The 23,767-nt window shown below is 44.0% G+C and overlaps 1 protein-coding gene across 2 annotated transcripts in view; it reads right to left on the bottom strand.

Annotated features, from left to right (window-relative positions):
- The window catches only part of WDR7 (WD repeat domain 7), a 479,768-nt gene extending 461,690 nt beyond the window's left edge, over positions 1-18,078 (bottom strand). For both annotated transcript variants that reach the window (XM_056544810.1, XM_056544818.1), the window contains exons 1-5: positions 17,882-18,078; positions 6,753-6,920; positions 4,304-4,410; positions 3,074-3,152; positions 1,272-1,446 (exon numbers count right to left, since the gene is read on the bottom strand). In XM_056544810.1, the coding sequence (XP_056400785.1) occupies positions 1,272-1,446; positions 3,074-3,152; positions 4,304-4,410; positions 6,753-6,911 (520 nt within the window). In that variant the 5' untranslated portion in view covers positions 6,912-6,920; positions 17,882-18,078. The remainder of the gene's footprint in view (positions 1-1,271; positions 1,447-3,073; positions 3,153-4,303; positions 4,411-6,752; positions 6,921-17,881) is intronic.
- Positions 18,079-23,767: the final 5,689 nt, after the last annotated feature.

The following is a 23,767-nucleotide window of genomic DNA, read 5'->3' as shown; positions in this document are numbered from 1 at the left end:
ATATTTAATAGTTAAGTAAAGTACACTTATATGAATTTCATAGGTTTTTAAACATTGCTAAGTTTGAATTGTTATATTTATTTATTACAAAAATTAAAAGGCGTACTTCAGGAAAAAAATTATTTTTTAGATCAACTGGCTCCAGAAAATTAAACAGATTTGTAAAGTATTTCTATAAAAAATCTTAATCCTTCCAATAGTTATCAGCTGCTGACGTTGAGTTGTTCATTTCTGTCTGACAACAGTGCTCTCTGATGACACCTGTCTGTCTGTCTCAGGAACTGTACGGAGCATAAGAGGTTTGCAATGGGGATTCGCTCCTACTCTGGACAGCTACCGAGACAGGTGTCATCAGAGAGCAGTTGGACAGAAAAAAACAAATCAACTTCAGCAGCTGATAAGTACTGGAAGAATTAACGTGTTTTTTTTTGTTTTTTTTTGTATAGAAGTAATTTACAAATCTCTAGCTTTTTGGAGCCAGGTGATATATATATAAAAAAAAAGTTTTTTCCTGGAATACAAAAAAAAAATTTAAAAAAAGAGAAAGAAGAAAACATCTGAACAGTGAGTAAAATAATAATACTTGTCGCATTTGTCCACAAAATGCCATACAAAAAAAGTTTGGCATGATATATCTAACCTGTGGATTTATATGAAGGAAGCATATAGCAACATTATATGGAGTGACTATCCGACTATACTCAGGAAATATACGTATCCCCTATCCACAGGATAGGGAATGAGTGAGTAATTGTGGGGGGGGTCAGACAGCGGGATATGGGATAATTTTTTTCCCCCTGAGTGCACCCTTATTAAGGGGGTTTCCTTCACACTGATCTTGATGACGCATTCTTAAGACGAGCCATCAAAATCAAATATGAGGGGATCAAACTCATAGCATCAGCGAAAGTGCCAGTAGAATCTGTTTAAGAAGAGTATTACAATATTAGTACAAAATAAGTACAATATTACTGCACTTGGGTCCCTGGAAAAAATAAAAATAAAAAAAATAAAAAGATCTGTCTATATATTTTCTACATGATGGACAATGGTCCAGATTTATCATACTGTGTGAGAGAAGAAAATAGAGGGATTTTTCCTCAGCGACCAATCACAGCTCAGCTAATGAGCTCTGGTAAAGTGAAAGCTGAGCTGTGATTGGTTGGTGTGGGAAAATCACTTTATTTTTTCTCTAACACAGTTTGATCAATCTGGGCCAATGAGTCTTTCATGACAAGTCAAAAAAGAGGGATCATGGAGCTTAGCATTACCTTGTGTTCTGTGGGAGCGAATGATGCTCATGGAGCTGATCCAGTCTGGAGAGATCTTGGATACCAGTGTGTACAGGACATCCAGGCTGCTGGCGTCCACCACAAGGACCTCCGGATAATGACCGTGACAAAGCAAGCGACCTTCCCGCTGTGTTCCCACAGAGAACTGGTAGAACTGAAAAAAAAGAAAGAAAAATCAATTATTTGAAGATATAAAAAAAACACCACTAAACTTTATCATGTTCGGGTTTCAGCCAGTGATTGGCTGCAGCAGTCACATGTTCTGGGCAGGGCTGTATGTGCCTGTGCCTAGGGCGGCAGTGTTGAGGGGACTTCAGTGGGAAAAACATACAAGATGCTTTTGATGTAGTTGCTGCTGCCATGTTGTAGCCTAGAGAAAAAGTGATTTCCCTTCTTTGAGGATTTGCAGTTGCAGCCGCCTATTATATGGTGGAATTGTGATTGACTGGTCACATTCTGTGTATAGGGGTGCGGTATATGGTGAATCTTTAACATAATCCACATGGAACCTATATAGTTTTTGCTGCGTATTTGTGACAGATTTGCATGAAAAACCTTGACGCATGTGAAATCACCCTAAGGAGGTGAATTCAGTCCGAGTGCCTTGGGCAGCACGAACTGTGGAAGTATGGCCCTGGGCCAAAATACTAGACAAATTCCCCAAAAAACAGAAATAAGTGACCAATGCGGATCTCAGGACATGTTGACGGTGCTTTGCAGAACCGTATTTGACCTGTAGAACTTTCTCATTTTTCTGTATAGGTTAGGGCTTCATTTTTTAGTGCGGTAAATCTGTAATTTTTATCCATACCATTTCGGGGTAGATAAGATTTTTTCATTCTACAGCTTCTAAAAGCAGCCGACAAGTAAGGCTGGGTTCACACTACGTTTTGTCCCATACGGGAGCGCATACGGCAGGGGGGAGCTAAAAGCTCGCGCTCCCGTATGTGACCGTATGCGCTCCCGTATGTCATTCATTTCAATGAGCCGACCGGAGTGAAACGTTCGGTCCGGTCGGCTCATTTTTGCGCCGTATGCGCTTTTACAACCGGACCTAAAACCGTGGTCAACCACGGTTTTAGGTCCGGTTGTAAAAGCGCATACGGTGCAAAAATGAGCCGACCGGACCGAACGTTTCACTACGGTCGGCTCATTGAAATGAATGACATACGGGAGCGCATACGGTCACATACGGGAGCGCGAGCTTTTAGCTCCCCCCTGCCGTATGCGCTCCCGTATGGGACAAAACGTAGTGTGAACCCAGCCTAACGGGTATGGTGTCTGTTCCATGCAACCTTAACACTGCTGTGTCATGAATGTATGGAACAAAGCATTAAAGAGGTTATCTTTTTTTTTATATATATATATCAACTGGCTCCAGAAAGTTAAACAGATTTGTAAATTACTTCTATTAGAAAATCTTAATCCTTTCAGTACTTATGAGCTGCTGAAGTTGAGTTGTTCTTTTCTGTCTAAGTGCTCTCTGATGACACGTGTCTCGGGAACCACCCAGTTTAGAAGCAAATCCCCATAGCAAACCTCTTCTACTCTGTGCAGTTCCCGAGACAAGCAGAGATGTCAGCAGAGAGCACTGTTGCCAGACAGAAAACAACAACTCAACTTCAACAGCTGATAATTATAGAAAGGATTAAGATTTTTTAATAGAAGTAATATCTGTTTAACTTTCTGGAGCCAGTTGATATAAAAAAAAAAAGTTTTTTCCTGGATTACCCTAAAGAAAATGATAGTGCCATTAGTACCACCGAAATAAATTAACTAACCTGTATACCCGTGTGGGTACACGCCAATTTAGTAAATTCTACACATCTTCCATCACTGACATCCCAGAGACACATCTCACTGTAAAAAAAGAATACAATGAAAGTTAAAAAAAAGTCATACTACTTTTATAATACAACATATTGATCTGTGCACACACAACATTATATCAAGAAGAGATCTTATAAAAATTCCAATAAAAAAATTTAAAGTATACAGAATTTCCCAAATTTTTATTTTTTTTTAAAAACAGTGCAAACATTCCAAATGGGGCTAACATAGTGCTGTTTGGAATGTTTAAATGTATGATGAATGTGATTGCTGTATTTTTGCAGTGATTGCAGTATTGGGAATGTTTTAAAGGGGTATTCCGGGCAAAAACATTTTATCCCCTACCCAAAGGACAGGGGATAACATGTCTGATCGTGGGGGGCCTGCCACTGGGACCCCCCCGCGATCACCCTGCAGCACCCACATTCTATGTGGAAGCTGCGTCTCCAGTTTCGGAAACCTCCGGGTTTCTGGGACTGGGGACGTGATTTCACGTCACGCCCCCTCCATTCATGTTTTGGTAGGGACAGCCGTCACGCCCCCTCCCATAGACATGAATGGAGGGGGCGTGGCGTGACGTCACATCCCCAGTCCCAGAAATCCGGAGGTTTCCGAAACTGAAGTTGCAGCTCTCGCATGCTGCAGAGAGATCGCGGGGGGTCCCAGCGGCAGGACTCCCGCGATCAGACATCTTAGACCCTGTCCTTTGGATAGGGGATAAAATGTTTTAGCCCGGAATACCCCTTTAAAACATTCCCAATACTGCAATCAATCACATTCATCATACATTTAAACATTCCAAACAGCGCTATGTTAGCCCCATTTGGAATGTTTGCGCTGTTAGGGCTAACAATACTGCAATCACTGCAAACATTCCACATGACGCAAACATTATAAATATTGGACTGGAATAATTGTGTATACTGTTAACATTGCAAACACTCTGTGACAAGTGAATAAAGTGCAATATTTCCAAAAGGTTTATTTAATTTTTGAATAGTCATGTAAAAATAAATAGTAAGTAAATGTATATTTTACTATGTGATTTCTTTCATTAAATTTAAGTCTATAAAAGAGGGGGAAAAAAATGGTGTACATCTCCTCCACCCTTAACCAGGGAGTGACATCTGGAGGGCTGCAGGGCCTCATATGTGTATTCGTTGTAAAGTAACAACACTCACCCGCTTTCCGAGGCGCTCACTATGTACTGACGGTCGGTGGACGCACAGGCTTTAGACAGACAGGTGATGGAAGCCGTGTGACCAAAAAGTAAGGCCCGAGGATTGATCTAGAAAATGAAAACACAAATATTCTACTATAAAATATGTAAGAATAAAAAAAAAATATATAGTCAGGTAATCATATCCGTCTATCTCAACGTGTGTATGCATGTTACATAGTTACATAGTATGGTTGAAAAAAGACATACGTCCATCAAGTCCAACTAGCGCATAATCTCTGAACGGCTCTGACTTATATGTCAACTAAAAATATAAGCGAGTTAAATTAACCCTCGCCACGCCCCCTCCTACAAGTCACATCCCCTTCCATTTTGGTCCATTATTGTGCATTGGTTTAGCTTGCAAGCCATGCACCTGCCACAAAGCCATATCCCCTCTATCAAAGCCCCCATCTATTTTTGACTCTTTTCTGTGTGCATCGGTCCGGCTTGCAAGCCACTCCCACCTCACAAAAAGCCACAGCCCCTTATATTATCAACCTACAATATCTTTATCACAACTCGGCCCACGCCCCCCCCGTTAGGACGGGATGTAAGGACAATAGCGCCCTCATATGATGTTTTTCCTCCCTGGTAGTATTCTATAAGAATCACTATCTACGACGACAGACAAATGAAGAATACTTCATACTGATGAAGGTGCATCTCTCCCTCTAAATTTGAGAAACAACCAATCATGGCTGTCTACGGGATTTACAAATGGAATTCAACGCCAATTCTGCCTTGAATCGTTGACTTAAACGGCCTTCTTCAGTGTTATTTATACCAGTCATTAAAAAAGAAAAAGTTGACATTGTGAAAGGTTTCGATTGGTCAGGGTCTCAGTGCCGAGACCCCCATCAATCAGGAGAAGGAGAGGGGAGAAGTGGGTAGTATCGTTATTTACTCCCTGGCTCTAGGGGATCTCCATATAGGGAGCCAGAGATCGCTACGAGTCGAGGAGTGAAGTGCTCAACTGCATGCTTCTCCCTGCTCATTCTCCTGGTCGGTGGGGGTCTCAGTACTCAGACCCCAACTGATTAAAAGTTTTGACAATAGATATGTGTAGTATCAAAATTTACTCCCTGGTTTGAAGAGATCTCCTTCCAGGGGCATTAGGACAGTGATCGCTGTTCGGTGGGGGTCTCAGCAATCAGTACTGGACACGTGTAGTAACACAATTTACTCCCTGGCTTGAGTTCTCCATCCAGGGGCTGCATAACAGTGACCGCTACGAGGTGTGGAGTGAAGTGCGCTACAGGGTGCTTATCCCCGCTCATTCTCCTGGTCGGTGGGGGTCTCAGCACTTAGACCCTGATTGATTAAAATTTTTGACAAGGGAAACTTTAAAGGGCTATTCCAGGAATTCTTTTTTATTTGACTATGCTACAGGGGCTGTAAAGTTAGTGTAGTTCATAATATAGTGTCTTTACCTGTGTGTGACGTTTGTTTAACAATTCTTATGTGATTTTCACCCCAATATTTATTTTTAGCAGCATACAAAATTACTGTTGTCTCAGATTTTTCCCAGGTGGCAATGCGACCGAGACCTGACTCACTAGTCAGCTGATGACAGGGAGCCTGTCTGCTTTAATGGGTGGAGCGATCGCTTGGTGGGAGAGAGATCAATCTGCAACTAATGCAACAGCTGTTGGCACCCTGATTGAAAACCACAGGTCTTTTGAATGGATGCAGCTCATTTATGTTTCAATGGGTGGGGTGGCTGATGTGTGGGAGGGAAGAAAATGGAATTATGGGATTTTTAGGCAAAAAAAGAAAAGCTCAAAAAGGAAATACCAGTTCACAAAAAGCTAGCCACAGTATTATGGTAATCTCTCACCATAGCCATTTAGCCCCACAACAAGCGCAGATCCTTCCTAAGCATGTCCATTACTGTCTGCCAGGTACATACTAAAATCACCTTATGGTGGAGAACCCCTTTAAAGTGGTGCGGATGAGAATTTTACCCTACAAAGGCTGCTCCTATAATCCGCCAGGATTATATATCTCAAATTACCAGTGCATATTTGTCATCAAAATACAGTAACAGCCAAAAGGGAAATAAATACCGATAATAGAAACTAATTAAACAATTACTGCCTATAGTTATATTGCCATAACAGGATAAAAAAAATGGCAACTATGAAACTTTGTTACAACAAAAGGAAAAACAAAACAAAAAAGGTGTCAAATTAACCATATGCTAAACCAGTGTTTTCCAAACAGTGTGCACCCAGCAGTTGCAAAACTACAACTCCCAGCAGGCTCGGACAGCCTACGGCTGTCCGGGCCTGCTGGGAGTTGTAGTTTTGCAACAGCAGGAGGCACACTGTGTGGAAAGCACTAAGCAAAACACTGACCGCCCAAATCCGGGTAGTCATCTGGTAATAGCTGCAGCCTTCTATACTCACCTCCAGTTCTGATGATAGGTCCCACAGGCAGATCTGTCCGTCGTGGCAGCCGGTGATAATGGTTGACATGTCGTCCATCACCAGCACTGTGGAGATGCAGTGCGTGGGAGCCTTCCGTCCCCATAGCACAATGGGAAGGACGAGACTGTTCCCAGTCATTTTTAGGACCTAGCAGTAAGAAAAGAGAGAGGATTACAGATCAATAGGACATCAGAATTAATGTAACACCAACAGGAAAGGAGAGGGGCCCATCGGGATTCCAGAGGGTGCAAAGTGACAACTTGAGGAAATGTTCTATCCGGGTCCTACAGGGGAATGGACCTGTTGCGACTACTAGTGGGCAAGGGGCCTGCCGCGACTACTAGTGGGCAAGGGGCCTGCCGCGACTACTAGTGGGCAAGGGGCCTGCCGCGACTACTAGTGGGCAAGGGGCCTGCCGCGACTACTAGTGGGCAAGGGGCCTGCCGCGACTACTAGTGGGCAAGGGGCCTGCCGCGACTACTAGTGGGCAAGGGGCCTGCCGCGACTACTAGTGGGCAAGGGGCCTGCCGCGACTACTAGTGGGCAAGGGGCCTGCCGCGACTACTAGTGGGCAAGGGGCCTGCCGCGACTACTAGTGGGCAAGGGGCCTGCCGCGACTACTAGTGGGCAAGGGGCCTGCCGCGACTACTAGTGGGCAAGGGGCCTGCCGCAAATACTAGTGGGCAAGGGGCCTGCCGCAAATACTAGTGGGCAAGGGGCCTGCCGCAAATACTAGTGGGCAAGGGGCCTGCCGCAAATACTAGTGGGCAAGGGGCCTGCCGCAAATACTAGTGGGCAAGGGGCCTGCCGCAAATACTAGTGGGCAAGGGGCCTGCCGCAAATACTAGTGGGCAAGGGGCCTGCCGCAAATACTAGTGGGCAAGGGGCCTGCCGCAAATACTAGTGGGCAAGGGGCCTGCCGCAAATACTAGTGGGCAAGGGGCCTGCCGCAAATACTAGTGGGCAAGGGGCCTGCCGCAAATACTAGTGGGCAAGGGGCCTGCCGCAAATACTAGTGGGCAAGGGGCCTGCCGCAAATACTAGTGGGCAAGGGGCCTGCCGCAAATACTAGTGGGCAAGGGGCCTGCCGCAAATACTAGTGGGGAAGGGGCCTGCCGCAAATACTAGTGGGCAAGGGGCCTGCCGCAAATACTAGTGGGCAAGGGGCCTGCCGCAAATACTAGTGGGCAAGGGGCCTGCCGCAAATACTAGTGGGGAACAGGCCTGCCGCAAATACTAGTGGGGAAAGGGCCTGCCGCAACTAGTGTGTGTGTATATTTGATGGGGTAGTGCAAGGAGGATGTTGTAACTAAAGAGAAAGTGAAGTAGAAGCTGTAACTACTGGGCAATAGATCTGTTGTTACTTGTGTGGTAAATACTTTGACAAGAGAATAGTGAGTACAGCTCTGGGGTATAATACAGGATATAACTCAGGATCGGTACAGGATAAGTAATGTAATGTATGTACACAGTGACCCCACCAGCAGAATAGTGAGTACAGCTCTGGGGTATAATACAGGATATAACTCAGGATCGGTACAGGATAAGTAATGTAATGTATGTACACAGTGACCTCACCAGCAGAATAGTGAGTACAGCTCTGGGGTATAATACAGAACATAATTCAGTATCAGTACAGGATAAGTAATGTAATGTATGTACACAGTGACCCCACCAGCAGAATAGTGAGTACAGCTCTGGAATATAATACAGGATATAACTCAGGATCAGTACAGGATAAGTAATGTAATGTATGTACACAGTGACCCCACCAGCAGAATAGTGAGTACAGCTCTGGAGTATAATTCTGGATATAACTCAGGATCAGTACTGGATAAGTAATGCAATGTATGTACACAGTGACCTCACCAGCAGAATAGTGAGTACAGCTCTGGAGTATAATACAGGATATAACTCAGGATCAGTACAGGATAAGTAATGTAATGTATGTACACAGTGACCTCACCAGCAGAATAGTGAGTGCAGCTCTGGAGTATAATACAGGATATAACTCAGTATCAGTACAGGATAAGTAATGTAATGTATGTACACAGTGACCCCACCAGCAGAATAGTGAGTACAGCTCTGGAATATAATACAGGATATAACTCAGGATCAGTACAGGATAAGTAATGTTTACTTACAATCATGGCCATAAATGTTGGCACCCCTAAAATTATTCTAGAAAATGAAGTATTTCTCACAGAAAAGGATTGCAGTAACACAGGTTTATTCCCTTTGTGTGGATTGGAACTAAACAAAAAAGGGAGGCAAAAAAGCAAATTGGACATAAAGTCACACCAAACTCCAAAAATGGGCTGGACAAAATTATTGGCACCCTTTCAAAATTGTGGAAAAATAAGATTGTTTCAAGCATGTGATGCTCCTTTAACCCGTTAAGGACCAATACAAATAAACCTGTACGCCCCTGAAAGACCAGGCCTGTTTTTTCAAATCGGGGATGTCTGTCTTTATTAGAGAATAACTCTGGTAACGTTTTGCCAATCACAATAATTCTGACATGGTTTTTTTGTCACAAGTTGTCCTTCATGTACATAGTAAAAGTAAGCCGATATCATTTGTAGTTTTTTTTTACAATGCAAAAAATCATGACATTTTTACAAAAAATTAAGATTTTTTGCTATTTTAACACTAATTGGTTGCATATATTTATACATACTAACCAAATAGTTTATGAAACTTATACTTTCAGATGTCTACTTTATTTTGACGTCATTTTTTAGTTTTTAATTAACATTTTAAATTAGTTAGAAGCCTAACAATTTAACTAGAAATTTTGAAAATTTAGAAAATTTGAAAAGTACATTTTTTTTTTAAGTGCTATGCAAGGTTTGCAGAAATTAAAAGGTAGTAGAACATAGGAACACCCCACCCCCAAATGACCCCATTTTAAAAACTAGACCCCTCAAGGTATTTGCTAGGGGGTACAGTGAGTATTTTAACACCATAGTTTTTTTGCAGGAATTATTACAAAGTCAGTGTTAAAAATTCGACAATTGCAATTTTTTACAAATGCATCATTTGGGGGACATATTTTTTGTACATCACTTCTGATATTGAAAGAAATGCACCCTATATTTTATTTAGCTGCTTGTCCCATGTTCGGAAATACCCCCACTTTGGCCATATATGGTTCCTTGGCCGCGTGGTAGGACTCAGAAGGAGAGGAGCGCCATTTGGCTTTCAGGGCAGAACAGTACCCCCACCCCCCACAAGTGACCCCGTTTATATACCGCACCCCTGCAAGTTATTGGCTGGACCAGGGACCTCTCTGATTGGTCCTTGGTCGGCAGGGGGTATAACGCGTCTGTCTGTGACAGTTAAGGCTCCTGATGGATATATCCGCCATGTTGTGGGAATAAGCACCCGCTCATGGCGAATTTATCCATTACTGCTGCGGCTTGGTAGCTCAGTGTGTCCGCTCATGACTGCTGGCGGGAAATCCGCCGCTATGAGTGGACACACAAAGCTACCCAGCCGCAGCAGCGAGCTCATTACCGTGACTGCTGCATAATGTGTAGGATCACGTGGCGGACATCTGCAGCATATTACATGCTGCGGATGGCCGCCAATGCAATCCTACACATTATGCTTTTTTTTTTTTATTAGATTCATTTAATAAATGTATTTTTTATATTTTTTTTTTACACTTTTATTACATTTTTATTTATTTTTACACTTTTATTTTATTTATTTATTTTTACACTTTTTAATGCTTTGGAATACTTAGTATTCCAAAGCATTGCAGTTATATGCTGCCTGACAGTTTTCACTGTCCAGGGCAGACCTGGGGGTCTTTGTAGGATCCCCGGCAGCCCAGGTATGCGGCAGCACCCCGCGATCGCGATGCGGGGTGCTGCAGGAGAGACAGAGGGAGCCCCCTCCCTCTGTCAGAACTCTTTACAGCGCGCGGTCACTTCTGACCGCGGCTGTAAGGGTTAAACTGTCGGGAGTGAAGTGAACTTCACTCCCGGCAGTGCGGCAGGTCCCGGCCAGCCGCGGCCACACACAGCACCCCGCGATCGTGATGCGGGGTGCTGCAGAGGAGACAGAGGGAGCTCACTCTGTCATAACACTTACAGCCCGCGGTCACTTCCGACTGCGGCTGTAAGGGTTAAAACTGCCGGGACCGAAGTTTACTTCGGTCCTGGCAGTGCAGCAGGGTCCCGGCTGTGTGATACAGCCAAGTCCCTGCCGCGATCTCGTGGGTGGACTGGGCAGCACCCACGAGAAGAATGGACGAGTATAGACGTCCAGGTGCGGGAACGCCCGCCAACCTGGACGTCTATACTCGTCCATGGTCGTTATCGGGTTAAACTCATTTGGTAAGTAACAGGTGTGGGCAATAGAAAACTCACCCCTGAAAGCAGATAAAAAGGAGAGAAGTTCACTTAGTATTTCTAGAAAGAGGAGAAGAGAACTGTCTAAGGACTTGAGAGAGATCTAGATTTGCCTTTGTCCACAGTGCACAACATTATCAAGAAGTTTGCAACCCATGGCACTGTAGCTAATCTCCCTGGGTGTGGACGGAAGAGAAAAATTTATGAAAGGTGTCAACACAGGATAGTCCGGATGGTGGATAAGCAGCCCCAAACAAGTTCCAACGATATTCAAGCAGTCCTGCAGGCTCAGGAAGCATCAGTGTCAGTGCAAACTTTTAAATTAAATGAAAAAAAGCAAGACTACATTTTGCCAAAATGACCTGGATTTAAGCCAAAATCCTTCTGGGAAAACGTCTTGTGGACAGATGAGACCAAGATAGAGCTTTTTGGTAAAGCACATCATTCTACTGTTTACCGAAAACAGAATGAGGCCTACAAAGAAAAGAACACAGTACCTACAGTGAAATATGGTGGAGATTCAATGATGTTTGGGGTTGTTTTGCTGCCTCTGGCACTGGGTGCCTTGAATGTGTGCAAGGCTTCATGAAATCTGACGATTACCAACGCATTTTGGGTCGCACTCTACAGCCCAGTGTCAGAAAGCTGGGTTTGCGTCCGAGATCTTGGGTCTTCCAGCAGGACAATGACCCCAAACATATGTCAAAAAGCACCCAGAAATGGATATCAACAAAGCGCTGGAGAGTTCTGAAGTGGCAGCAATGAGTCCAGATCTAAATCCCATTGAACACCTGTGGAGAGATCTTAAAATTGCTGTTGGGAAAAGGCGCCTTCCAATAAGAGAGACCTGGAGCAGTTTGCAAAGGAAGAGTGGTCCAACATTCCGGCTGAGAGGTGTAAGAAGCTTATTGATGGTTATAGGAAGCCACTGATTTCAGTTATTTTTTTCCAAAGGGTGTGCAACCAAATATTAAGTTAAGGGTGCCAATAATTTTGTCCAGACCATTTTTGGAGTTTGGTGACATTATGTCCAATTTGCTTTTTTTCCTCCCTTTTTTGGTTTAGTTCCAATACACACAAAGGGAATAAACATGTGTATAGCAAAACATGTGTTACTGCAATCCTTTTCTGTGAGAAATACTTTATTTTCTTGTAACATTTCAGGGGTGCCAACATTTACCGCCATGACTGTATTTACTATAAAGTTAAGTCTACGTACATCATCTAGTGTTGAATTTCACTTTTTTCTGAATTGAAGGTACACTGTAAGGCAGTGTTTCCCAAACAGGGAGCCTTAAGCTGTTGCAAAATGTTGGGAGTTGTAGTTTTGCAACAGCTGGAGGCTCCATGTATGAGAAACAATGCTGTAAGGCAAATCCATAATATTGAGGTCCCTTATGGGAGATATATATCTATATATACACACATGCACTTCACATTACACTGTATGTAGCCGCCAGTACTTGTCTTTATTGCTGTGTGTACATTCACAGGTGGTGTGTGCAGCTTTTTCCACTAACATCTGCTGTTATTCTCCTTTTACAATATGATGTTTACTCTTAGGATTTTTCTGATCAGCTTCAGTAAAATATTCCTACATCAGAGCTCAGGATCAGGCTGACCGTATAGGACGGTAGAGGGGAAGAGGGGTCCGGTTCTTCCCAGACTAAGGCGAACACTAGTTGTTTATGAGGCGCAGAACAGGCCTTTCAATGGCTGTACCAATCTCTGACATGAAAACATATCACAGAGCATTGTCTAGACTGGATACAATTGTCTCCACTTCTCAGCTGAGATCAGGACTATCTATGTACAATGTATCAGTCTGGAGTCCAGGCTGTTTAGCTCACAGAGCATTGTCTAGACTGGATACAATTGTCTCCACTTCTCAGCTGAGAGCAGGACTAGCTATGTACAATGTATCAGTCTGGAGTCCAGGATGTTTAGCTCACAGAGCATTGTCTAGACTGGATACAATTGTCTCCACTTCTTGGCTGAGAGCAGGACTAGCTATGTGCAATGTATCAGTCTGGAGTCCAGGATGTTTAGCTCACAGAGCATTGTCTAGACTGGATACAATTGTCTCCACTTCTCAGCTGAGAGCAGGACTAGCTATGTGCAATGTATCAGTCTGGAGTCCAGGATGTTTAGCTCACAGAGCATTGTCTAGACTGGATACAATTGTCTCCACTTCTCAGCTGAGAGCAGGACTAGCTATGTACAATGTATCAGTCTGGAGTCCAGGATGTTTAGCTCACAGAGCATTGTCTAGACCGAATACAATTGTCTCCACTTCTCAGCTGAGAGCAGGACTAGCTATGTACAATGTATCAGTCTGGAGTCCAGGCTGTTTAGCTCACAGAGCATTGTCTAGACTGGATAAAATTGTCTCCACTTCTCAGCTGAGAGCAGGACTAGCTATGTACAATGTATCAGTCTGGAGTCCAGGATGTTTAGCTCACAGAGCATTGTCTAGACTGGATACAATTGTTTCCACTTCTCAGCTGAGAGCAGGACTAGCTATGTACAATGTATCAGTCTGGAGTCCAGGCGGTTTAGCTCACAGAACATTGTCTAGACTGGATACAATTGTCTTCACCTCTCAGGGAAGAGAACAGGTTTACCGCCTCTGAGGGGATGGTCACGGAGGCTTTTGATGTGTAATCCCTGTCAAAAATCTGCTTGAAATCCACAAACAAAACTTAAACTTTAGTTCTATGTAATTCACCTCAGAAATCCATGCAGGTTTTGATGCGGATTCACTTGTTGATTTTAACACGAATGTTAAGTACTCCAATCATTTCACTGGGAGAATGTATGCAGGAATCTGGGCAGATTTGTCAGAGTAGTGTGAAATTTTCCACTGAAGTCAAAGGAAACTGATCTAAATGCGTAAATGAGCGCAGATTCCGCGTCCAAACCCACACAGATATTAGCCGTGAATATCTGGCAAAAATCTTTTTTTATTCTCGATATACCTAAAATAGTGGCATGAAAAAAATAAACCTTTACTAATCTATCTAGTCTTTTTTTTAATAGAAGTAATTTACAAAACTGTTTAACTTTCTGGCACCAGATCATTTAAAAAAAAAAAATAAATAATAATAATAATGTTTTCCACCGGAGTACCCCTTTAAAATTATTTTGTTAAAACCCTTTATAACCAGAGATCTGATCGCTTCCTATAGGCATCTGCTTCGCTTTTCATGGCGCTGTAATACCTTGCCTTCTAGTGATGGATCTTAGGTTTACATTCTCTTTAGAGATGAGCGAATTTACAGTGAATTCGATTCATCACGAACTTCTCGGCTCGGCAGTTTATGACTTATCCTGCGTAAATTAGTTCAGCCTTCAGGTGCTCCAGTGGGCTGGAAAAGGTGGATACAGTCCTAGGAAAGAGTCTCCTAGGACTGTATCCACCTTTTCCAGCCCCCGGGAGCACCGGAAAGCTGAACTAATTTACGCAGGATAAGTCATCAACTGCCGAGCCGAGAAGTTCGTGACGAATCGAATTTACTGTAAATTCGCTCATCTCTAATTCTTTTCATTCTTCTCTTCACAGAGGGGTGTGGGCGTTCTCTGCTTATCGTCTATTTACTGTGAAGTGGCTGGAAGCGGACAGGACGGAGGACGCCGGAGCTTATCACAATCCAAAACATTTACACTTAAGTGCTCTCAATATTTAGCCAAAACACAGTAGTGCCCAGTATGATGATGAATGGCGCCTGCAGGGGAAAATCCACCATAAGGGTTCGTTCACATGCAGATCTTTTCCTAAAGCGTAACTGGCATTTTTGTAAAAAAAAAAATATTATTATATTTATTTATTTTTTATTTTTTTAATCCGTCAGGGTCTGGAGCAGTGTTTCCCAACTGGGGTGCCTCCAGCTGTTGCAAAACTACAACTCTCAGCATGCCCGGACAGCCTTTGGCTGTCCGGGCATGCTGGGAGTTGTAGTTTTGCAACAGCTGGAGGCACCCCAGTTGGGAAACACTGGCCTGGAGTGTGGAGAGAACTATGCGGCCCTTCTCTCCCTGCTCTGTGTCTATGTGAGCAAGAGGGCCCCATAGACTTACATTACGAGTCCGTCCTGGTCACATGATGCTGACCCGAAAGAGAACGTGGTAATCTCGGTTCGTTCTTGTGATCAGGTGAGATCTGAACACCTGACCGATCGAAACCTTTGATATGTCTATTATGATGACAGGTACACTTTAAAGGGGTATTCCAAAGGGGAAATTTTTTTTATTTTTATTTTTTTAAATCAACTGGTGCCAGAAAGTTAAACAGATTTGTAAATGACTTCTATTTAAAAATATTAATCCTTCCCGTACTTATCAGCTGCTGTATGCTCCACAGGAAGTTCTTTTCTTTTTGAACTTCCTTTCTGTCTGACCACAGTGCTCTCTGCTGACACCTCTATCCATATCAGGAACTGTCCAGAGCAGGAGAGGTTTGCTATGGGGATTTGCTCCTACTCTGGACAGTTCCTGACATGCACAGAGGTGTCAGCAGAGAGCACTGTGGTCAGACAGAAAGGAAATTCAAAAACAGAATACAGCAGCTGATAAGTGCTGGAAGGATTAATATTTTTAAGTTGAAGTAATTTACAAATCTGTTAAACATTCTTGCATCAGTTGATTTAAAAACATTTCTGAATCAGTTGATTTAAAAACATTTCATTCTGAAATGAATGAATGAATGAATGAAATCAGTTTCATTCATACGAATGGGGATATTTCAGATAAATAAGAACATTTCTGCTGCATGTGAATTTGTGAATTGGGGACTGGAGCACATGGATCCTGTCTATTCCTTGCTCTCACTTTCAAATCCATTCTGTCCAGGTCCATTATGATTTGTACAGATGCCTGACCGTACCAGTTCCTTAACAGTACTGCAGATACTATTTGATAGGTGGGGAATCCAGTCAATGGGACCACCACCGATCCCAAAAACTGGGTTCCCCTTCTATGAATGGAATGGTGGTTGAGCATGCACACTGATCTTCATTCAGTTTCTTCAGCTAGTGTTTCCAAACCAGAGTGCCTCCAGCTGTTGCAAAACTACAACTCCCAGCATGCCAGAACAGCCAAGTTTTGCAACAGCTGGAGGCACCCTGGTTGGAAAATACTGGTCTATAGCACTGTTTTTTGTTTTGTTATTTTATAGATGAGAGGACACTTATGACTGTGGCAACAGGGGAGAGATGAGGGGACATTATTAACTGTAACACGGGGGAGATGGGGCGACAGTAAAAACTGTGACAAATGGGGGAGATAAGTGGATACTAATGACCGTGGCACAGTGGGAAGATGAGGACACTAATGACTGTGACACGGGGAGATAAGGGAACACTAATGACTGTGACACGGGGAGATAAGGGAACACTAATGACTGTGACACGGGGAGATAAGGGAACACTAATGACTGTGACACGGGGGAACATGAGGGGACACTAATGACTGTGACACAGGGGAACATGAGGGGACACTAAAGACTGTGACACAGGGGACCATGAGGGGACACTAATGACTGTGACACAGGGGACCATGAGGGGACACTAATGACTGTGACACAGGGGACCATGAGGGGACATTAATGACAGATACTGGGGGAGATGAGGGGACACTAATGACTATGACACAAGAGATGAGGAGGACAGTAATGATCGTGACAAATGTAGAGATAAAGGGGACACTAATTACAATGACACAGGTAGAGATAAGTTGACACTAATGACTGAAAGAGATTGGGTGACACCCTTAAGTGTGGCACAGGGAGAGATGAGGGGACACTAAAGACTGACACAAGGAGAAATGAAGGGGACACTAATGAATGTAACACAGAGAGATGAGGGGACACTAATGACTGGGACACAGGGGGGGGGATAAGGTGTCACTAATCAATGTGACACAGGGGGAGATGAGGGGACATTAATGAATGTGACACAGGGGAAGATGAGGGGACATTAATGAATGTGACACAGGAGGAGATGAGGGGACACTAATGAATGTGACACAGGGGGAGATGAGGGGACACTAATGAATGTGACACAGGAGGAGATGAGGGGACACTAATGAATGTGACACAGGAGGAGATGAGGGGACACTAATGACTAATCATATGATGTAACATGACATGTGGCATCCTGCCTCCTAAATTCATATCAAAAGCCCTGCATTATCTATTAATGCTCATCCATCTGCACTCTCTCTGCTTGCTTCCAGTGAATGAGAACATTCTTGTTTACATTCTGAAACCCCACGGTATTCTTCTGCCTGCGCTGATACACAGTAACACTGATCTAAGGTACACTGAGCTCTGTCTGGAATGGATTCATTAGTAGCAGACCCTCAGCTATGAGAAGTATCAGGTCTGGAATGGATGTTCACACTCTCTACTCCAATGTTTCCTCATCCAAGGTGCCTCCAGCTGTTGCAAAACTACAACTTCCAGCATGCCCGGACAGCCGAAGGCTGGGAGTTGTAGTTTTGCAACAGTTGGAGGCACAATGGTTGGGATACATTACTCTATTTACTGACAGCAAGCAGAGACCTTGAACATGGTGAAGGACTGGAACACTGGTTGGTATTGGGATGCTGGGACTTGTAGTGCTACAGTCTGTCTAAATAAGTGAGATAAATCATTATCTAAATAGCAACACACACAGGTATGACATAGACGTCTATATGAGCATATACTACATGTAATACGGCACCGTACAATAATCCTCGTACACTCACCTTCTGCCCTCCTCTCCCCTAAATATGGAGATGTCACCTCCTGCTGCACCTCTACGACCCCCCACTTTCCCAACACACCAGCTGACCGTTACTATGGCGATGAGTCTCCCGCTTTACGACACACGTCGCAAGCAACAGCAGATGGGGTTAGGTATGCTCCGCAGTCACATGCTCATACTTCCGGCTAGTCTCATTCTCTCTGTCTAAGAAATAATAAAGTTTTTGTTGTTGATTGCATTGGGGGGGAAAAAAAATATCCGGAAATGTTACCGGGCTCAGATTAGTGACGTCTACACTGTTACTATTGGTCAAGATGGGTGGTTCGTCGCGTGAAAATTTCGTCAGATGACGCGTCATGACAGGTGCAGGCGCCATCTTTGTTATGGGCAACTAAGGAATAAATCATACTGTGGGATAGAATTCGGGACGGGTTTCTATAGAAAATATGCAGTTATTTAGCTGCAAGGAAAACTATGGTGGATTTGATGACTGAAATAGTCATGATGGCTCTCATAGGGTGCGTTCATACTGAGTAATTTAAGAGGAATTTACTGAAGTAATTCCTCCGCTTAGAAATAATTAACATCTGCTTTGCCATTGACTTCAATGTATTTTTCTGTGCACTGTTCACAGTATAAAAAACAGTTTCCGCCTATATTCCATGTGGAAAATCTGCGTTAATTTCTGTGCTATTTTTGAGCAAAATTCACGCAAATTCTGAGAAAATTCGCGAGGATTCCTCTACTATTCCTCAGTGTGAACGCACTGTTAGAGGATTGATCTACTTTGAACAATTCTTTTAAGATCAGATTATTGAACAGTGTCTAAGGCTCTTAGGATAGTGTTGGTTGTCTGGGCGTGCTAAGAGTTGTAGTTTTTCAACAGCTGGGAGGTCCACACTTTAGAGACCAATAACCTATAGTAAAATTCCCTTAAAGGGTTACTCCAAGGGGTACTGGTGCCAGAAAATTATACAGATTTGTAAATTAGTTGTAATGTATAGTGCCATGCTCGATATACGATGAAGAGGCCACCATGCTCGCCCTTGCGCTACGATTCCATCATTCAGCTGATCAGGGGAGTCAAGTACTGTGCACAGAGGCAAGAGGTACAGCAACAGTAGTGGATACTATCACCATACCTCTTCCTCTATGCACGGTACTTGACCATTTTTAACGTGATTTCTCCACAGCAATGCGGTCTGATGAGGGTCTGATACTGATTGAGGATACAACCAATCAGATTGCTTCTTTCATTTGTAAAAGGTCCTCTTTAACCCTTTAAGGACTTTAGTTTTTTCCTCCTCACCTTCTTAAAATCATAACGCTTTCAGTTTTCCACCTACAGACCTATATTAGGGCTTGTTTTATGCACTTACAATTTTAATTTGTAATGACATCAGTCATTTCACCACAAAATATACGGCGAAACAAAAAAATGTATTTGTGGGACAAAATTGAAAACAAAACACCATTTTGTTATTTTTAGTGGCTTCCGTTTCTACACAGTGCACTTTTCGGTAAAAAATTACATCTTATCTTCATTCTGTAGGTTCATACAGTGGGGATCAAAAGTTTGGGCACCCCAGGTAAAAATTTGTATTAATGTCGGCTTTAAGTGTTTGTACCACATCAGAGGAAGTGACGGCGGCATCAGCTAGGGCCGCGCACTCCGGGGCTCTGGCCCCGCCCCCTGAGCCCTCGGGACGGATGTGGAGTGGATGCCAACCTCACGATGCCGGGATACTCACGGTCTAACGCCGACAGTGGGGCTCTCCTGCCCGGACGTCTCGTGAAGAGCTGGGGGCGCTGGATTTTGCCGTGGGAGGAGGGAGGAGTGAGACGGTGGTGGCGCGACCCGTCGTCGGACAGGACGGGAGGCGCTGTGGAAGGGGATGCCAGAGAGGAGGTGAGAGAGGGGGGGGTGTGGTCTTTTGCGGCCAGCTATTGAGAGGAGCTTCGGGCTTGTTCCGGAGGCCCATATATGGTGGCACCTGCCTCACAGCAGGTCACAGCGACGTGGAGGTGTTGAGGGGCATGTGTGGAGCTCCGCTACTCCTTGCTGGGATCTGGTTAGGCTGGACCAGACCCTTTCTTGTGGATGGAGAGTGGAACTGAGTAAAACGATCAGATGCTACATGTGATAAATATCTAACAGTGCAGAAGCCGGTGAGTTATCGCTTCCTTTTGGGGGGCAGATTTTCTTATTGAGCAGTCTCCCTGCATGGATGTGTCTTACATGAGGACAAACTACCATGAAACCTACTCACGGATTCCCTCCAACTAGGTGAAACCATTGATTAATACCTCGGCAATATTCTGAACAGCAGCAGCCCCCTGCACTGGTCCCATGTGGAATGGACAATATTGGATGCCTGACTCCCTGCCTGGTCACTCCTCCTAGCGATTTGGTGAGTGACAGCTGTGGCAATGCATATGTCCGGGTCTCCCCCCTCTTCCCCCTGTGATGGTTGGTAACTGTGGAGCACCCATAGAGTTTACTAAATGTTTTTATGAGGCAGACATGTATATTATTAGCTGATCCCCTTGGGGGGGCTATTTGGTTGCTACACATGAGAAGTGAGTTACAATACGCCTAATTACAGTGGTAGTGATGCTCCTGCCCTGCCCGTCTAGGCCGAGCCCTAATGGACAATTGACGTCTCGGGGAACTGAACTAACTGAGCAATGTGGGACTGGTGCCCCCCCCCTCCCTGTATGGACCTTGAGGAGTATGGATGGTATAATTATGGCCACGTAGATGTATCTATGGCTTGCCATGCTGTAAAAACCGATGTTTCTAGAGGATTTACCCCCCCCCCCCTCTCTCTCTTATACAGGAGAAACCTGGACTCATGGACTAAATTGAACAACTTGGTCTTAGCAGAATTCCTCTCTCATGAAATTGGACCCCTCCCTGGACCCAATAAGATCAGTGACTCTGGGGGCTGATTGGACTGTCTATCAGGGGGAGCGTGAATACGCTAATGACTTCTTAGTTGCATATTAGTATGTTATATTTGGTGGTGGATACTTCTGGATCAGGGTGTGACACCCTTGGTTTTAAGCGCACCCCAGAGCCATATGGGAACTGCGAATCCTCACTTTTGTATGTTGTAAATAACGGGATGTAAATTTCCGAGTGGGAGGGGCCTATGGTGCATAAAGTTGCTAAGTTAATTCGTGACATCTTCGCAGTGATACATATACCCCACAAATATAAAGTGAAGAGAAATAGCGGGAGAAATGGCCCCTAAGGTGAACCCCAGAAGATCAGGGGGCAGCTCGCCACAAAAAGACAAGGGGGCTATGGGTAAACTGGATAAAATAGGGAAGTCTCCAGCTGTGTTTATTAAAACTAGAACCCAGAAGGATCTCTCCCCTAGTAAAACAGGCTCTAAGTACTCAGTTTTGGAAGTGGAAGAAACTGAGGATGGGCAGTCTGTGCCCCCTATGGGAACTCAGATGTTGGAGGAGATCTTGGGAGGGGTGAAAAAATCTAATTGTGCAATTGAGGAGATAAATAAACAACTGGGTGTGGTATCTACCGAGGTATCTCTGATAAGACACGATATGACTAAAATGAGAGATAGGATTTCCAGACTGGAGGAAGAAGCCCCTAAAACAGAAAATAGGATTAAGGTTTTGGAAGAGGAGGTTAATGACTTGAAAAAGGAGAGGACATCTGTTAAAGATAAGCTCACTGACCTTGAGGATAGATCTAGACGTTGTAATATAAGGATGGTGGTGTTTCCTGAGGGGGCGGAGGGGGGGGGGACTCTGCCATACAGTTTCTTAGTAGGTGGCTGAAGGAGGGGATAGGGGAAGGGCATTTTACCCCAATGTTTGGGATTGAACGAGCTCATCGGGTACCAAGGTGGATTCCCCCTCCGGGGGGTCCCCCTAGGACAATCCTAATTAAGTTATATACCTCCCAGGACAGGGACACTATCCTTAGGAGGGCAAGAGAGATGAGGGACCTACAGTATAATGGACAGAATATTTTTGTATATCCGGATTTCTCCTGGGAGACCCAGAGGAAAAGGGCATCCTTTCGGGAGATAAAAAGGCGGCTAAAGAACGCGGGGGTGCCCTTCTCTCTGTTGTTTCCAACGAGACTCCGGGTTGAGCATAAGGGAAAGGTAACAATATTTGGAACCCCACAAGAAGTCTCAGATTGGATGGATAAAGAAGGCATGTAATATAAGGCACTATTGTGGCATTAGGGGTTGGAAGTACTATTTGAGTAATAAATTTACGTCTCGGGGGGGAGGGGGGAGGGGTTGTGGGGTTCTCTGGGGTGTCACTAGGATAGGAGTGCATAGTAGAAGTACGGTGCATTATGGGGAGGGGGGGAAGGGGAGGGGGAAGGGGGGAGGGATGGCACGGGACGATCGAATGAGGGGATCTCCTTTTCTTTTTTTTTTTTTTTGTTTGTTGTTTCTTAGGTAAATATGTCTATGCTCAAATTGTTAGCCTGGAACGTACGAGGCATGCCGAATAGAATTAAAAAGTGTGCAATCTTCGATTATATTCGGAGGTGCCTTCCTGCGATCATATGTTTAGTCGAGACCCATAGGTCAAGAGATGAGCAGATACTTCCAAGGAAGTGGGCCAAAGAAGAATACCATTCCAGACTTTCTTCTTACTCCGTGGGAGTATCAGTATATGTCCATAGGAAGGTACCATTCGAAACTAAAAATGCAAAGGTAGATAAGTATGGTCGATACGTATTTCTTTATGGAATATGGGAAAATAGGGCCGTCATCTTGGCTTTTGTTTATATTCCTCCACCTTTTAGAGTGGATGTTCTGAGGGATCTCGTGAGTTATAGCGAAAGTAAGACACATTCGGCATTATGGATAGTTGGAGACTTGAATAATGTAATGGACCCTAGTATGGACAGATACAAATTAGGTAGGAATGTAGGGGGGAATGAAACAGCATTGGCGAGATACTGTGGAGAGATGAATTGGGTTGATGGGTGGCGGAAACTAAACCCAGGAGTAAGACAGTATTCATGTTTTAGTACCTCATATAACACCGCTTCCCGAATTGACTTATGTCTTTGTGATAAGAATGCGATGACCTGGACCAGCAGGGTGCAGTATAAAGCTAAAACCCTATCGGACCATTGCCCAGTGGTGGTGGAAATTGGAGGTAAGGCGATGGGTGGGAAAAGGTTGGGCTTTCGGCTCAACCCCCACTGGATAGAATTAGTGGGAGACCAGGACTGGTTTAGACAGGAAATAGAGGCATTCTGGGAGATTAATCATAAGTCCGCAAACCCTCAGGTGGTATGGGATACTATGAAGGCATATTTGAGGGGCCTATATATAGGGCGAAACAATAAAAAGAAAAAGGAATTCTCACAGGAAGAATCAGTACTGAATAGTAAAGTGGCAACATTAGAAGCAGGGATAGAAGAGGATAGTGGGGGTGAACAGCTGTTAGAACTGAAGGCAGCTCAAGAGGAATATAAAGAATATCTACTTAAAAAGGCACAAAATAAACTTTTCTTTAGTGGGCAATTTAATTTCTTTGAGAAAGGGAAACCAAATAAGACATTGTCAAGATCACTTAAAAATCAAGGCGAGGAATGTGGTATTATGGCTCTGAGGAGGGAGGATGGCAGCAAGGGAATACATCCCCCGGGTCCGACGGCATTCCATTCCAGATATATAGGATATACTCAACCCTGCTACTTCCAAAACTGCTGGGTATCATTAATGAATCCTGGAGGGGGGGGGGGGTTCTTCCTAAATCTATGTGTGAGGCTAATATTAGACTCATTAGGAAAAAAGATAAAGATCCCTTGGATTTGGGCTCATATCGTCCTATCTCCTTGCTTTATACAGATATAAAGATAATAGCGAAAGCATTGGCA

The sequence above is a fragment of the Hyla sarda genome, chromosome 1 (genome assembly GCF_029499605.1).
Source record: "Hyla sarda isolate aHylSar1 chromosome 1, aHylSar1.hap1, whole genome shotgun sequence".
Lineage (NCBI taxonomy): Eukaryota > Metazoa > Chordata > Amphibia > Anura > Hylidae > Hyla > Hyla sarda.
The sequence above is the reverse complement of the archived record's forward strand: the minus strand, read 5'-3'. Positions and strand labels throughout refer to the sequence as shown.